The sequence below is a fragment of the Oncorhynchus keta genome, chromosome 36 (assembly GCF_023373465.1).
Source record: "Oncorhynchus keta strain PuntledgeMale-10-30-2019 chromosome 36, Oket_V2, whole genome shotgun sequence".
NCBI lineage: Eukaryota > Metazoa > Chordata > Actinopteri > Salmoniformes > Salmonidae > Oncorhynchus > Oncorhynchus keta.
In genome coordinates this window covers 9,601,411-9,617,384 of record NC_068456.1, presented here as the reverse complement: position 1 = coordinate 9,617,384, position 15,974 = coordinate 9,601,411, and the positions used below count along the sequence as shown (strand labels likewise).

Here is a 15,974-nt window from a genome sequence, read left to right as displayed (position 1 = left end):
ATTTTTTTACATTGCACCATGGGTAGTGTGGTTTTAAGATTTTATATGTTCAACGTACCTTAATGGGAAATGGACTTCCTGAAAACTACAGTGCTCACAGATGCATGACCTACGTATGCTGTCAATCACAGTGGCGTCACGGCTGTTTAGTCGCTCAGGGGGCTTCTAGTAGGCTAGAGGACCCCTGCCTGATGCGCTCATAGGCTACAGAAGTGGTGGGTTTTGCAGTGTGTGAAGGCAAGTGTCACCATGGTCAACCTTATATGGGGAGGATCTTAAACCTGTGTGGCTGCATAAATCATATAATTCAAGATGAAGACGTGATCATAGCGCATTCGGCATCGGAATACCATTAAGTTCTGTCGCGCACGAACCTTGAACGCCGGGCACCGCTGCAGAGGTGGTAGACACTTAGGCGGGGGCTGGAGCCGAATACGGACAAATACATTTTATGCTATTAATACAACTGATCACAATGAAGCGAAGAAAGATTGTGGTTGCAGCAGGCTTCTGCCTCTCTTTCTTCCTCGGTACGCTAATGAATTTGCTGTACATACCAGGGTTCGAGCACCATCAGAACCACGACAATAGAGTACATCGGTACTACCACAAAAAACAGCAGCGGGTTACAGGCGATTCACAGCTTCACATCCGCGAGTCAGACACTAAAGCTGTGGCAGAGTCCAATAGTAAAAACGCCGCGGGCAGCAGGCATCACCAGGACTTATTACTGCAGATACGAGAGAGATTCGATGAGGTTGTGCGGTACCGTCGGCGGCAAGGACATGGGTCTGGGACCGGGGACCCCGTCCGCCCGCTGGAGAGAAGGAGGCTCATGGATTCAGAGCCAGGGGACAATTGGGACCATATCAAAGTCATTGAGCGAACCGATAACCAACAGACGCATTTTCAAAATCGGCTTTCATCTTCCACATACATGCAAACAAAATCACGGGAAGATTTAACTATGAATTCGAGGAGCATTAACAGTACACCGATGCTTGACTGCAGCAGCATAGACAACGTGACCAATATTCAGTACCTTGGCTCAGGCTACACAAAGGCTGTCTACAAGGCGGCTCTCAACAACAGCTTGTCCGTGGCTCTGAAATCGGTGGATTTCGGGGGACACGATATGGAAAATTGCGTAAAGAAATATGGTTCACCTGGAGACTGCTACAGACTGGCGTCCTTCAAAATAGTGAAAGAAATGACGCTAATGGAAAAGCTACAGCACCCCAACATTCTGAAGGTAATATATATCTAGGCTAGCTAACAAATTGATGATGAATGATTTTACATTTTTTTAATGTTCGAAATCTGTGTTTTAGCCTATTTCTGTAAATGATTAGCACTATTACTTATTTAGCTATTGGCCTATTCCATACACATTTAAGATGCAACCTATATGTTTTATGTTGCCTACAGACCAAGAACGACAGGATATTTATCTGACATCCATTAATTTAATTATAACGTCATTATAACTAACAGTAGCAGTGGCCTTATAAATCATTTCAGTTTGACTTCAAATTTAACCCAATTTGCGCTTGTTATACATATCGAAGTTACGGTTAATAGCCATTTTGTCTTATACCAACAGCCAAACCATGAATCATTCTTTCCCTAATGACTGAATAACCATAGGTGTGAAACTCTACTCTCAGCGTTTCAAAAGTGACACATGGGTTGAACACTTGGAGCACTGGTGTGTATTCCATTTCCACGAGATTCCTTGAGAAATCAATTCCTGTTGCGTGCAGCGAAAACAAAATAGTCAGCATGAAATAAGTGCATGATTGGCCTATTATTTAATAGTGCTATTTGGATGATGTGTTGTGCGTTTATAGGCTAAACAGTTGAATGAGGGCCATCGCTCCATTGTTACCCTGTGGATTAAATCCGATCAGCAGATTGCTGGCTCTGCATGGCGCACCAGCCGGTGAGATGCCCGAGGCTTTTGTCGCATTCTACCTCGTATTTATTTGCATTTAGACAAGTTCTGTAAACAAGAAAGAAGACATTTTAACTTCTGTAATTATATAAAAGCTTGTCTTTCTACACCTAGGCCCTTTTTGTTCGTGTATTTTCAAGAAGCGCCAGGCAACGTTTTACCACATATTCTAAATAAATGCGTAAAGGACGATTTTACAATTCAAACCGAGATAAATCGGCCAAATGACCTGATCAATATCCACACGAATCATTTATAATTAATCTAAGCCTACAATACAGGTCTACAAATAGTTATGTCTGTACAAGTATCTCTAGAACATGTCATTTGAAACATTTTATACTCACGAATGTCCAATTTTACAATAACCTATATATATTTGAAAATTGTTCTTCTACTATTTCACATGTTTTGCTAATACTAGATAAAAAAAATATAGGGCCATGAAGTACTGGTTACAGTGTCATTTCTAGGCCACAGTATGAGCCTAAATTAGTGCTTGTAATATGCACCGCATGAGGCCCAATTAAAATATCCAAACGATGTTGTTGAGGGAGCTTCCTGCCTTCAATGCAACTTTTACTGAATGGATAGATAAGTAGCCACCAAACAAGTGAAAGACGTGCCTTTATGTTCTGAAATAAAGTTTAGGATAGTTATTATAACTTCATAAATATGGGGTAATTCAAGGTAAGAAATAGTGTTGCACTTTAACCAAGTAAAAAGTGGTATGTTTTCAAGATAGGCCTATACTGTTTTTAGGACGGTACAAAGGAACCAAGACAGCCGCCAAAATAGTCTATACAGAACATTTATTAAAATACACTACGTTTTTATTTTTTTATTCTTTTATTTCACCTTTATTTAACCATGTAGGCCAGTTGAGAACATGTTCTCATTTACAACTGCGACCTGGCTAAGATGAAGCAAAGCAGTGCGACAAATACAACAACACAAGAGTTACACATGGGATATTCAAACGTACAGTCAATAACACAATAGAAACATCTATGTACAGCGTGGTGCAAATGTAATCAATTATACTCCCTAAAAATCATTTTCTGAACAATATTTATTATACGTCTGTGACCTTTTGATCCGAATTTCTACACATCAGTATTTGGTTTGCACATTCGAATGGGAAGGTATCTGTTTAAACATTGAGAAAACGAAACGTGTCACACTTACTTTGAATAAAATCTATCAGCCTTTACATTTTTTTTTGTGCATTGGTGAATGGAGAACAATTTGAAGATAATAATGTATGATAACTGAGGATATAAGAGAAATTTTTTGCAATAATCAAGTTATTTACCCTTTTGAAGCTTTACATGTAGCTTACATTCTTATCAAGATTTAAATTGCATACAATAAAGAAATATCACTCTCTTATGTGTAGTATTGCAAAGGACGTATAATTGTCAAACAATGTTAAACCTACATTAATATTTAATTAAAATACCAAATGAAAATATAGAACCAAGATGATAATGTACATAAAATGTATAGACTGTATAGTAAGGAATAATACATATTTGAACTTGGGCTCCCGAGTGGCACACGGGTTTAAGGCACTGCATCTCAGTGCTAGGGGCATCACTACAGACACCCTGGTTTGAATCCAGGCTGTATCACAACTGGCTGTGATTGGGAGTCCCGTAGGGTGGTGCACAATTGGCCCAGCATCATCTGGGTTTGGCCGGTGTAGGCCATCATTATAAATAAGAATTTGTTCTTAACTGCCTTGCCTAGTTACATTTAAAAAACAAACCAAAAAAACAAACACTTGTTGCAATAACTGAATGTATAATTTGATTTGCATTAAATATTTGGGATATTTCAAAACATGAACTCTATCAAAACTCTCATCAAAACTTGATGACCACTATAACCAGAGATCATTTTTTGACAACAGCATTAAAAACTTTTACATGGGCTGTTTTTCTTCTACGTTATTACACATCCCTGTGTCTTCTACTTTTACTTGGTTTGTTCATTGATAGGAAGTTGTTTTCTTTATATACGTTCCATTGTGGAGTCAAGGGGGAGCAGAGCCAATAGCAGCGGCCCATCTCTCACCGCTGTCGTACAAGGCCATGTTGTGATAGTGTACTTTCTAGGTATATATTTACATTGATATTGACTGTGATACTGGAGTCTTGGTTTGTGTGAGAGTGGACTCGGTCAGGGTCAAAGGTGACACATATGCCCTCTGTCCACTCAGACTTTTCTGTCCATCATGCTGCAATGCACGCACACACACACACACACACACACACACACACACACACACACACACACACACACACACACACACACACACACACACACACACACACACACACACACACACACACACACACACACACACACACACACAGCGTGCACAGGCCTATATATCAAAACGTAGTTCTACACAGACATGTACACGCTAGCACTGCGTGACTGGAAAGTGAACATTTGGCTTTATCCCACTCTCCCATCGTTGTCATAAGCAAATAATAGCAATATTATTTATTTCAGGATAAACATAAAAAAAATAACAAAATTCATTTTCTGGCATGGAAGATATATTGAAGGATTACTGGAATAGCTTTAGAACATGTTAACATAAACTGAAAAGGGTTTGAGATATCTCTTTCAAATCATAGGGAAACGATTATTAATTGTTCATCCCTCTATGAACATGAGGAATATGCAAGGTATTTAAAACAGCACAATGGCCTTAAGGCTAATCCAGGCCCTTTTTTTGTGCACCAGGAAATAATGCCTGAATGACTTCTGGTAAATTCTATTGACATGCTCCACTACCTGTAAAAATGAACAATATATTACATTTAAAACTGAATTACAGCGGCATCTCACTTCGAAAAAAGGAATGTTTATTTTTAGCCGACCTAGGTCCACATTAACTTGACTTACTAGAATCGCAACTTGAAATCTGTCTGTATAACAATATTTTTAACCGTTATTTAGCGTGTTTTAATGTCACAAAGAGCAATTCATGTCCCGCTCAGCCGATCTAACGCATCCTGTTAGAGTGATGAAGTCTGGCTCCGTCTGAGCAAAACAGTCTCCAACACACTGTCTGGTTAGTGTCTGCCTCTGGCCAGTCCCTCACTATGAGAGGAGAGACAGAGGCCCATGCTTTCTCTCACTAGAGATGGTGGGATCTTATTGGACTCACACCCCTTAAACTACCACAGATGGGATCAGAGGTAGAAACCAAAGCAGTTCATCTCTGTTCTCCTAATTCAGCACACTTGTGGTGTCAATAGCCTGCTTGTCCAGGGTAGATGGGGGACGCTCCTTGGGAGAGGAGAGAAGGGGTAGGTGACTGACTGGGCGGTGTAGTTGGATGTGGATTGTGGACACGTCTTTTCACACCAGCACGCGTGGCAGGCGTGGACCGCCTTTCTCTCCCCTCGTCCATGTTAGAGCGAGTGTGAACAAGATGAATTTGAGCTGATCAGAGAGTAAGATAACGAGAGGGGCTGTCGGCCTGCCTGCCTGAGTGTGTGTAGGGTGAGGGAGGGAAGGAGGAGGAGAGGGAGGTGGAAGGGTAAGGGTTATCCTTCAGAGAAATTGTGTGTGTGTCAGCGTACGTACACTTGCATGTGGGTATGGTGGATACAGATGATCTGAGAGTGGTGGGACCTTTGGGCTGCTGCAGGGGTCTGGGCCTGTTTCTGGCCATGTAGTTGGATTATATTTACACGAGCGTGTCATTCTGTCAACCTCTCCCTCTCTCCCCCAGGGCCTGCTCTGTAGATCTCCTCCATTAGTTGGGGAATCAGTAACCAGGTTGTGTTAATGTGAAAGCTGGGTGTCCCGGGCCACAGAGGCCCTGGGGTCAGTTTGAGGATGAGGGGGGTGGGGGGAGTGCAGAGGGGGCGTGAGCTGGAGACAGAGTTGCAATTAAGCCAGGGTTAACACTTTAACCTCCGACTTCCACGGGAAGGAAGCTGGGTGGGGGGGGGGACGCCACACAAATGTGGTCCAATGCCTCCTCTGCCTGCAATACCTCTCTCAGCCCTCAGCCCTGTTTCCGATCAACCCCTGCTGTGGGTCTGGGTCTGTTGGGGCTCAACAGCCCTGCAGCCCCCACACTCTGCAGGGAGAGCAGGGTTCCCCCAAGACCCCTACACCCTCACCACATAAACACAAGCCATTTCTGCTTCTCTTCCTGTTCTGAAACTTTCAATGAATATGCAATACATACATGTCATCCCTTCAAAAGTAATAGTTGAAGTAAAGGAACGATAAGATACGTTTAGAAGTGCTCACAGAATTTCTATGGATAGCTTCGCAGTCTTAAAACAGACACATAAAAAATGATTTGATCAGATGACGATCAATTTGTGTGGAACACTTTTTGATAGGGCCAGCGAGTCTCCCACATCATTTGCATTAGTTAAAGCTCTGTAACTTCTTCCCTTCATTTCCCCATGAGAACATCTTCAGCTCCTGTTAACTGGTAATCTGAAGTTCAGGTATTGATTTGTGCCTAGAGAAACCATTAGATGTGTTTAAAGAGGACATGAGAAGAGGAAGACAACTCCAGAGTATTGGAGTCAATTCTTTCTGCAAAACGCCTCATGCGTGCAGCCCTCTCTGTCATCTCCCTCTCTCTCCTTCCCTGACACCGTTGGAAATGTTGCTTATTTTACTGAACGGCTGGAGAAAACAAGTTGTTGACAGTTCTCATTCATCAAACTTGTTCATATTTCAATATGCTGCCTTCTCTATATTTAACTTAGATAAAGGCACCAAAAACATATTTCTGCCCATTTTACAGTCATCAAAAGAGCACAAAGGGAGTGGTCGAAATATACACAATTGTTACCCGGAGGAAAATGGGGGGAGGGTCATGATTTTTCAATTTCAGTCAGGGGGAGGATTTAGTATTTTTTTGATTTAGTCCAGGGGAGGGTCATGTAATTTGAGACCGCACTCAACAAGCTGTATGAGGCCATAAACAAACAAGAAAATGCTCATCCAGAAGCGGCGCTCCTAGTGGCCGGGGACTTTTATGCAGGCAAACTTAAATCAGTTTTACCTTTACTTCACACACAGAGATGCGTACAACGAGGAGTATATCCCCTCAGTCACCGGCTTCATCAATAAGTGCGTTGACGACGTCATCCCCACAGTGACCGTACGTACATATCCCAACCAGAAGCCATGGATTACAGGCAACATCTGCACCGAGCTAAAGGCTAGAGCTGCCGCTTTCAAGGAGCGGGACACTAATCTGGACGCTTATAAGAAATCCCTCTATGCCCTCAGACGAACCATCAAACAGGCAAAGCGCCAATACAGGACTAAGATTGAATCCTACTATACTGACTCTGACGCTCGTTGGATATGGCAGGGCTTGCAAATTATTACAGACTACAAAGGAAAACCCAGCCACGAAACCCAGCCACGAGCTGCCCAGTGACACGAACCTACCAGATGGGCTAAATGCCTTTTGTGCTCGCTTCGAGGCAAGCAACACTGAAGCATGCATTAGAGCACCAGCTGTTCTGGACGACTGTGTGATTCTACTCTCCATAGCCAATGTAAGCAAGACCTTTAAACAGGTCAACATTCACAAGGCCGCGAGGCCAGACGGATTACCAGGATGTGTACTCAGAACAACTGGCAAGTGTCTTGACTGACATTTTCAACCTCTCCCTGACCGAGTCTGTAATACCGACATGCTTCAAGCAGACCCCCATAGTACCTGTGCCCATGGAAGCGAAGGTAACCTGCCTAAATGATTACGGCCCCATAAATCAAATCAAATCAAATTAAATTGTATGTCACATACACATGGTTAGCAGATGTTAATGCGAGTGTAGCGAAATGCTTGTGCTTCTAGTTCCGACAATGCAGTAATAACCAACAAGTAATCTAACTAACAATTCCAAAACTACTGTCTTATACACACAAGTGTAGGGGGATAAAGAATATGTACATAAAGATATATGAATGAGTGATGGTAGAGAGAGGCATAGGCAAGATACAGTAGATGGTATCGAGTACAGTATATACATATGAGATGAGTATGTAAACAAAGTGGCATAGTTAAAGTGGCTAGTGATACATGTATTACATAAGGATGCAGTAGATGATATAGAGTACAGTATATACGTATACATATGAGATGAATAATGTAGGGTATGTAAACATTATATTAGGTAGCATTGTTTAAAGTGGCTAGTGATATATTTGACATAATTTCCCATTAATTCCCATTATTAAAGTGTCTGGAGTTGAGTCAGTGTGTTGGCAGCAAACACTCAATGTTAGTGGTGGCTGTTTAACAGTCTGATGGCCTTGAGATAGAAGCTGTTTTTCAGTCTCTCGGTCCCAGCTTTGATGCACCTGTACTGACCTCGCCTTCTGGATGATAGCGGGGTGAACAGGCAGCGGCTCGGGTGGTTGTTGTCCTTGATGATCTTTATGGCCTTCCTGTAACATTGTGTGGTGTAGGTGTCCTGGAGGGCAGGTAGTTTGCCCCCGGTGATGCGTTGTGCAGACCTCACTACCCTCTGGAGAGCCTTACGGTTGTGGGCGGAGCAGTTGCCGTACCAGGCGGTGATACAGCCCGCCAGGATGCTCTCGATAGTGCATCTGTAGAAGTTTGTGAGTGCTTTTGGTGACAAGCCGAATTTCTTCAGCCTCCTGAGGTTGAAGAGGCGCTGCTGCGCCTTCTTCACGATGCTGTCCGTGTCGTTGGACCATTTCAGTTTGTCTGTGATGTGTATGCCGAGGAACTTAAAACTTACTACCCTCTCCACTACTGTTCCATCGATGTGGATAGGGGGGTGTTCCCTCTGCTGTTTCCTGAAGTCCACAATCATCTCCTTAGTTTTGTTGACGTTGAGTGTGAGGTTATTTTTCTGACACCACACTCCGAGGGCTCTCACCTCCTCCCTGTAGGCCGTCTCGTCGTTGTTGGTAATCAAGTCTACCACTGTTGTGTCGTCCGCAAACTTGATGATTGAGTTGGAGGCGTGCGTGGCCACGCAGTCGTGGGTGAACAGGGAGTACAGGAGAGGGCTCAGAACGCACCCCTGTGGGGCGCCAGTGTTGAGGATCAGCGGGGTGGAGATGTTGTTGCCTACCCTCACCACCTGGGGGCGGCCCGTCAGGAAGTCCAGTACCCAGTTGCACAGGGCAGGGTCGAGACCCAGGGTCTCGAGCTTGATGACGAGCTTGGAGGGTACTATGGTGTTAAATGCCGAGCTGTAGTCGATGAACAGCATTCTCACATATGTATTCCTCTTGTCCAGATGGGTTAGGGCAGTGTGCAGTGTGGTTGAGATTGCATCGTCTGTGGACCTATTTGGGCGGTAAGCAAATTGGAGTGGGTCTAGGGTGTCAGGGAGGGTGGAGGTGATATGGTCCTTGACTAGTCTCTCAAAGAACTTCATGATGACGGAAGTGAGTGCTACGGGGCGGTAGTCGTTTAGCTCAGTTACCTTAGCTTTCTTGGGAACAGGAACAATGGTGGCCCTCTTGAAGCATGTGGGAACAGCAGACTGGGATAGGGATTGTTTGAATATGTCCGTAAACACACCAGCCAGCTGGTCTGCGCATGCTCTGAGGGCGCGGCTGGGGATGCCGTCTGGGCCTGCAGCCTTGCGAGGGTTAACACGTTTAAATGTTTTACTCACCTCGGCTGCAGTGAAGGATAGTCCACATGTTTTGGTTGCAGGCCGTGTCAGTGGCACTGTGTTGTCCTCAAAGTGGGCAAAAAAGTTATTTAGTCTGCCTGGGAGCAAGACATCCTGGTCCGTGACGGGCTGGTTTTCTTTTTGTAATCCGTGATTGACTGTAGACCCTGCCACATACCTCTTGTGTCTGAGCCATTGAATTGAGATTCTACTTTGTCTCTATACCGACGCTTAGCTTGTTTGATTGCCTTGCGGAGGGAATAGCTACACTGTTTGTATTCGGTCATGTTTCCGGTCACCTTGCCCTGATTAAAAGTAGTGGTTCGCGCTTTCAGTTTCACGCGAATGCTGCCATCAATCCACGGTTTCTGGTTTGGGATTGTTTTAATCGTTGCTATGGAAACGACATCTTCAATGCACGTTCTAATGAACTCGCACACCGAATCAGCGTATTCGTCAATGTTGTTGTCAAACGCAATACGAAACATATCCCAGTCCACGTGATGGAAGCAGTCTTGGAGTGTGGAATCAGATTGGTCGGACCAGCGTTGGACAGACCTCAGGGTGGGAGCTTCTTGTTTTAGTTTCTTTCTGTAGGCAGGGATCAACATAATGGAGTCGTGGTCAGCTTTTCCGAAAGGAGGGCGGGTAGCCATGAAGTACTTTAAAAGGCTTTGAAATCTGTCATCCCAGAAACCCTAGACTCACTCCAATTCGCATACTGCCCCAGCAGATCCACAGATGACGCAATCCCAATCACACTCCACACTGCCCTTTCCCACCTGGACAAAATAAACACCTACGTGAGATTGCTGTTCATTGACTACAGCTCAGCGTTCAACACCATAGTCCCCTCCTGTACTCCTTGTTCACCCATGACTGTGTGGACAAGCACAACTCCAACACCATCATCTATGGTGTAAAGTACTTAAGTCAAAATACTTTAAAGTACTACTTAAGTCGTTTTTTTGTGGTATCTGTACTTTACTATTTATATTTTTGACAACTTTTACTTTTACTTCACTACATTCCTAAAGAAAATGATGTACTTTTTACACCATACATTTTCCCTGACACCCAAAAGTACTCGGTACATTTGGAATGCTTTGCAGGACAGGAAAATGGTCCAATTCACACACTTCTCAAGAGAACATCCTTGGTCATCCCCACTGCCTCTGATTTGGGTGACTCACTAAACACATGGTTTGTTTGTAAATGACGTCTGAGTGTTGGAGTATTCCCCTGGCTATACGTAAAAAAAAATGGTGCTGTCTAGTTTGCTTAATATAAGGAATTGTAAATCATTTATACTTGTACTTTTACTTTTGATACTTAAGTATATTTAAAATCAAATACTTTTATACTTTTACAGAAGTATTATTTTACTGGCTGACTTTCACTTTTACTTGAGTCATTTTCTATTAAAGTATCTTTACTTTTACTCAAGTATGATAATTGGGTACTTTTTCCACCACTGACCATCATTAAGTTTGCTGACGACACAACAGTTGTGGGCCTGATCACCGACAACGATGAGATAGCCTATATGGAGGAGGTCAGAGACCTGTCAGTGTGGTGCCAGGACAACAACCTCTCCCTCAATGTCAGCAAGACAAAAGGAGATTATCGTGGACTACAGGAAAAGGAGGACCAAACACGCCCCCATTCACATCGACGGGGCTGTAGTGGAGCAGGTCGGGAGTTTCAAGTTCCTTGATGTCCACATCACCGACAAACTATCATGGTCCAAACACACCAAGACAGTTGTGAAGAGGGCACGACAAAACCTTTTCCCCCTTGGGAGACTGAAAAGATTTGGCACGGGTCCCCAGACCCTCAAAAAATTCTACAGCTGCACCATCGAGAAGATCATGCCCAGTTGCATCACCGCCTGGTATGGAATGCGACCTTAAGGCGCTACAGAGGGTAGTGCATACGGCCCAGTACATCACTGGGGCAAAGGTTCCTGCCATCCAGGACCTATATATTAGGTGGTGTCAGAGGAAGGCCGAAAAAAATGTCAAAGACTCCAGTCACCCAAGTCACAGAGTGCCCCCATTTGTTTTTACAACTGCTGCAATTATCGGTACCCCCTGTATTTAGCTTCATTATTGTTATTTTATCGTGTTACTTTTATTTTTTAAAACTGCATTGTTCGTTAAGGGCTTGTAAGTAAGCATGTCACGGCAAGGCCTGTTGTATGCGGCGCGTGTGACAAATACAATATGATTTGATTTGATTTGTATTGCTCAGGTTTTGAGAATGATTTGCTTATTGTAGTATCTCAAAAAATTTTTATCCCCCGATGATACACCTCATCCCTGATTCTCTGCTGGGCGCTGCTGGGATGGTATATATGAAAGGAGATTACTCTGCATTACACACTGCAATGGATAGGCGTTCACAATCATGAGCCCTGGCCTGCCCTGCTCTTGTTGATGTAAACCCTTTTGTGCTGCCTAACCAAATTGCAATATTTCTGCGCGTGGACTCGGCCTACCGATGTCCTGTTCAGTTTTTAGAGGGGAAGCGCGGAAGATGACAAGGAGAACCGGATGTAAGCTTGTTACTGTTATAATTTATTTGAATAAAAACAATATGTTTCGTAGCCCATAATGAAGTCTATTTATTAGAATTGTTGAACTCACAATAAGCCATATTCGAGTAATTTTCATGAAGCGGCATCCGCGGGAATAGACAGCGCATGGGTGCTGAAAGTAAGTTAATTCGAGGAGGCCTAATTCATTTAAACAGTCTTCATCTTAATTTGACTTTAGGCTTTTAACAACAAGAGGGCTTTATTGTTGAGCCTACTTCTTCCTATTCAAGAAATAAGAGGTGGGCCTACTTTTTTGACAGATGAAATTATAGTCTACCATCCATAGATTTTGTCAGACAATTCCTTCAGTCACCATGCACCCCTTAAATATCTCAGTGTCACTGAAGAGTCTGCTAAATTAAAACCAGGGCTTGAATTGAGGGGGTATGTGAGGGTATTGTGGCTTTTGTTAAAGAAAATGGCTAAAAGCATAGGCCTACCCCTTGGTAGCTTAAGCTTTTAATGGACCTGATTATATACAGCGATCTAAAACAACGCGTTTGTCCGCAATGCTTTACACTAGAAACAAGCTATACAATGTTGGGGAATATCTTTTGAGATATCTTTAGTTTGTCTCTATGACATTCAGAGGATGCACTACAACCTTCTGTAGCCGAGGAGACACAAATGTAACTTTGCTTTGGAAGTAATGTGTGATTACGTCGCTATCAATTGACGTTCTACATTTCAACAGGCTATTAAATAACACACCAACTCTAAATCAGCCAGGAGCAAGCCAGGTAGCCTAAGAAGGAATTAACATTTATTATTTAGACTATGTTGTTATTATTTCAAGGCTATAGCCTGGCGTTTAGGAAATCGACTGTGACGCATTTGTGACACGCTACAGGCTGGCAGGAACGCTCAGCATTTCAACAACACATCAACAACCGAACTTCAACAATATGCCCATACATGTCGCATTTAGGCTGCATAAAATGTCATTGAAAACATAATTACTTCGAATGACATAATAATGAAACGAAAAAGGTCTTATTAGGCTGTACAGTCATTCTACCGTGCCTATGACATCCCCTTTAGAAACAAGAGTTTGGCCAGTCATTGGTTTGAGGATCATGCAGTGAGCTATGCATGCCTAGTTTGTTCATTTACCATAGCAGCTGCTCTTGTATTCGCGGGCCCTAATCACAGTCAACACAATGATAGTTTCCCAAATGCATATCGGTCTACCTGATGATATGCGGCTGCTGTAGTAAACAACCACTGACGATCAGATACATTTCAGTTGTAAACGCTTCTGTTGCGCAACATTTTTTACAGCTTACAGACGACTTCAACACTGTTCCAAACTTAGACTATCCTCTTTTTTAAACAATAGCCTGTATAGAAATCAAAACGTCTCCGGTTCTGCAGCATGCACTCATTTGTTGTCATGCTCTGTCGTGGAATAAAAAAATATTCTGCTTGTCTCCAATCATGTAAAATGACCTAAAATGGCATGAAATGCGTTTATAAAATGACTTTTTTTTTCTCGGCGCAAATAAGTTGATAGATTCATGCTGTGCTTTTATTTTAATAGATATATTTTCTCCCCTACCCTTGTCCGCGGTGGTCTGCGAATCCGCAACCTTCTGGCTACTTTTTACAAAACGAAGAACCGTTTCTAAAACTGCATATCTAAGTCTCTGGTCTGTCCTGGGAGTGAGGGTAAATGGTAGTCATAATTCTTGTTCTCTGCTATCCAAGTTATGTTTTTTTAAGCGTTCAGGGATGGTCAGATAAAAATATATTTTACTGAAGGGTGGGCCATCCATTTTCATTTCAGAGGTCCGATTTTCTCCGGTATCGCTCATTATAAATAACGTACAGTCCCTAACTTAGCAGTCATACGTCTTTGCTGCCCGAACACTTTCTCCCAAACTCTGTGTTTTCAACCCTATGAAGTCATGCAAATTATATAAGGGGAAAATGTAATAAACGGAGTCTAATCATCGAAACTCAAAACTTTTAAACCCCTTTATGCACCCAAACGTATGGTTTTAACAATTTCACCCTCATTTATTTAATGCATTATAAGTCTCAAATCCATTTAATGTACTAGGATCAATTCACATGGAAAATAAAAATGACATTAGAGGTTTTTCTGCCAGTGGCACTTGGCCCAAGTCTCTGATTAAAACAAGGCATAAGAAATTCAACCATTAACTTCATGCGATACACACACACAGGCTTACATACACACACAGGCTTACATACACACACACACACACACACACACACACACACACACACACACACACACACACACACACACACACACACACACACACACACACACACACACACACACACACACACACACACACACACACACACACACACACACAGGAGCGCTAAGTTAAACCCGTATACTCTACATGCATACTCTTCACACATGGATTTGATGAATTCCACATGAATAATAATCAAAATATTACATGATTTGTGAGTGAAATTAAAATCTCTACCTTTTTATTGGGCCTACGACCTGACCTGGGCTTATAGTAAGTCCCCACCAGCCCATAGCAGAGATCCACAGAGAATCCTGTTCGTATGATAGAGGTACTCTTGTTTGCCTGACACTCAGTCCTGCAGTGACCCTGTCCAACAGAATAGCAGCAGTGTGCTCTGGGCTCTGGCAGATGCTGGGGATTTCATCTCTGGACAAACATGTCCGCCCCGGGGCCGGTTTGATCAGGGACCAGGAGGCCCTCGTTAAAGAAAGTGTGGTGAATGGGGTAACAGCCAGCTCGGCTTGCCTTGCCGGCCCCCGCGTTTATTTACACATTAATAATGTCCCACACAGAAATGCTTTTGTGGAGCTCTGATGTGTTGGCATATTATGACTCGCATATGTTCTCAACTATTTCATCTGCTTCTCGAGCGGGGCAACTGTTCCAGCAGCAGCACCCCCTCTTGGCTGCTTGAAACGTCTCACTTTGACCACTACCCAGTCCCACCTCAAGCAGAACCTGCATGGATTCCTTCTCTTTGTCCATCTTCATCTCTCACTTCTCTATAATATCTCTATACGACTGTCTCAGTTGAAATGTTCATTCCCACTACCCTACATTCGGTTTAGTAAGAACAGAGAGAACTTCCTTCCTTCAACTTACTTCCTGTGTGTACAGCCAATTGTCCAGTGGGGTTAAACCCCAGGGTATGGCCTGTGTGAGTGTATCTGGTCCCTGGGCTGGTGTGTGTTTGTGGCCCTGGCCCTTGGTCCCCTCTCTCTGTTCCTGGTGAGGCCATGCCAAGCCGTGCCATGCTGACTCACTCCTGCCTGTGGCCAGGAAAGGGGAGAACTGCCAGGGGATTGGCGTACCATGCTGACTCACTCCTGCCTGTGGCCAGGAAAGGGGAGAACTGCCAGGGGATTGGTGTACCATGCTGACTCACTCCTGCCTGTGGCCAGGAAAGGGGAGAACTGCCAGGGGATTGGCGTACCATGCTTTGTTCCTAACGTACCTGCCTTTTGACACTTACCTCACCTCACAGCTTCTCAGCCTTTTCACTGGAAGCCACACTCTGTCATGCTCCATATACACCCGTCCAACAATGCAAATAGATAAATCTCTTCTTCCAGCAAAAAAAACGAGACATATCAAAACCTGAACTCACAACAGATCAGTAAAAAAAAAAAACATTTCCCGAAAATATTTCAGTGATGCCTTTCTCAGTAGAAAGACTCTAGCAAGGTGAGGTGAGTGACCTCTGAACTCCAGTCAGACAAAATGGCACCACATTCAGAGTA

General features: G+C 43.4%; 1 protein-coding gene across 1 annotated transcript in view; it reads left to right on the top strand.

Annotated features, from left to right (window-relative positions):
* Positions 1-213: 213 nt before the first annotated feature.
* Positions 214-15,974, top strand: part of pkdcca (protein kinase domain containing, cytoplasmic a) — a 36,973-nt gene continuing 21,212 nt past the window's right edge. The window contains exon 1 of the mRNA XM_035754071.1: positions 214-1,252. Within this exon, the coding sequence (XP_035609964.1) occupies positions 452-1,252 (801 nt within the window). The 5' untranslated portion in view covers positions 214-451. The remainder of the gene's footprint in view (positions 1,253-15,974) is intronic.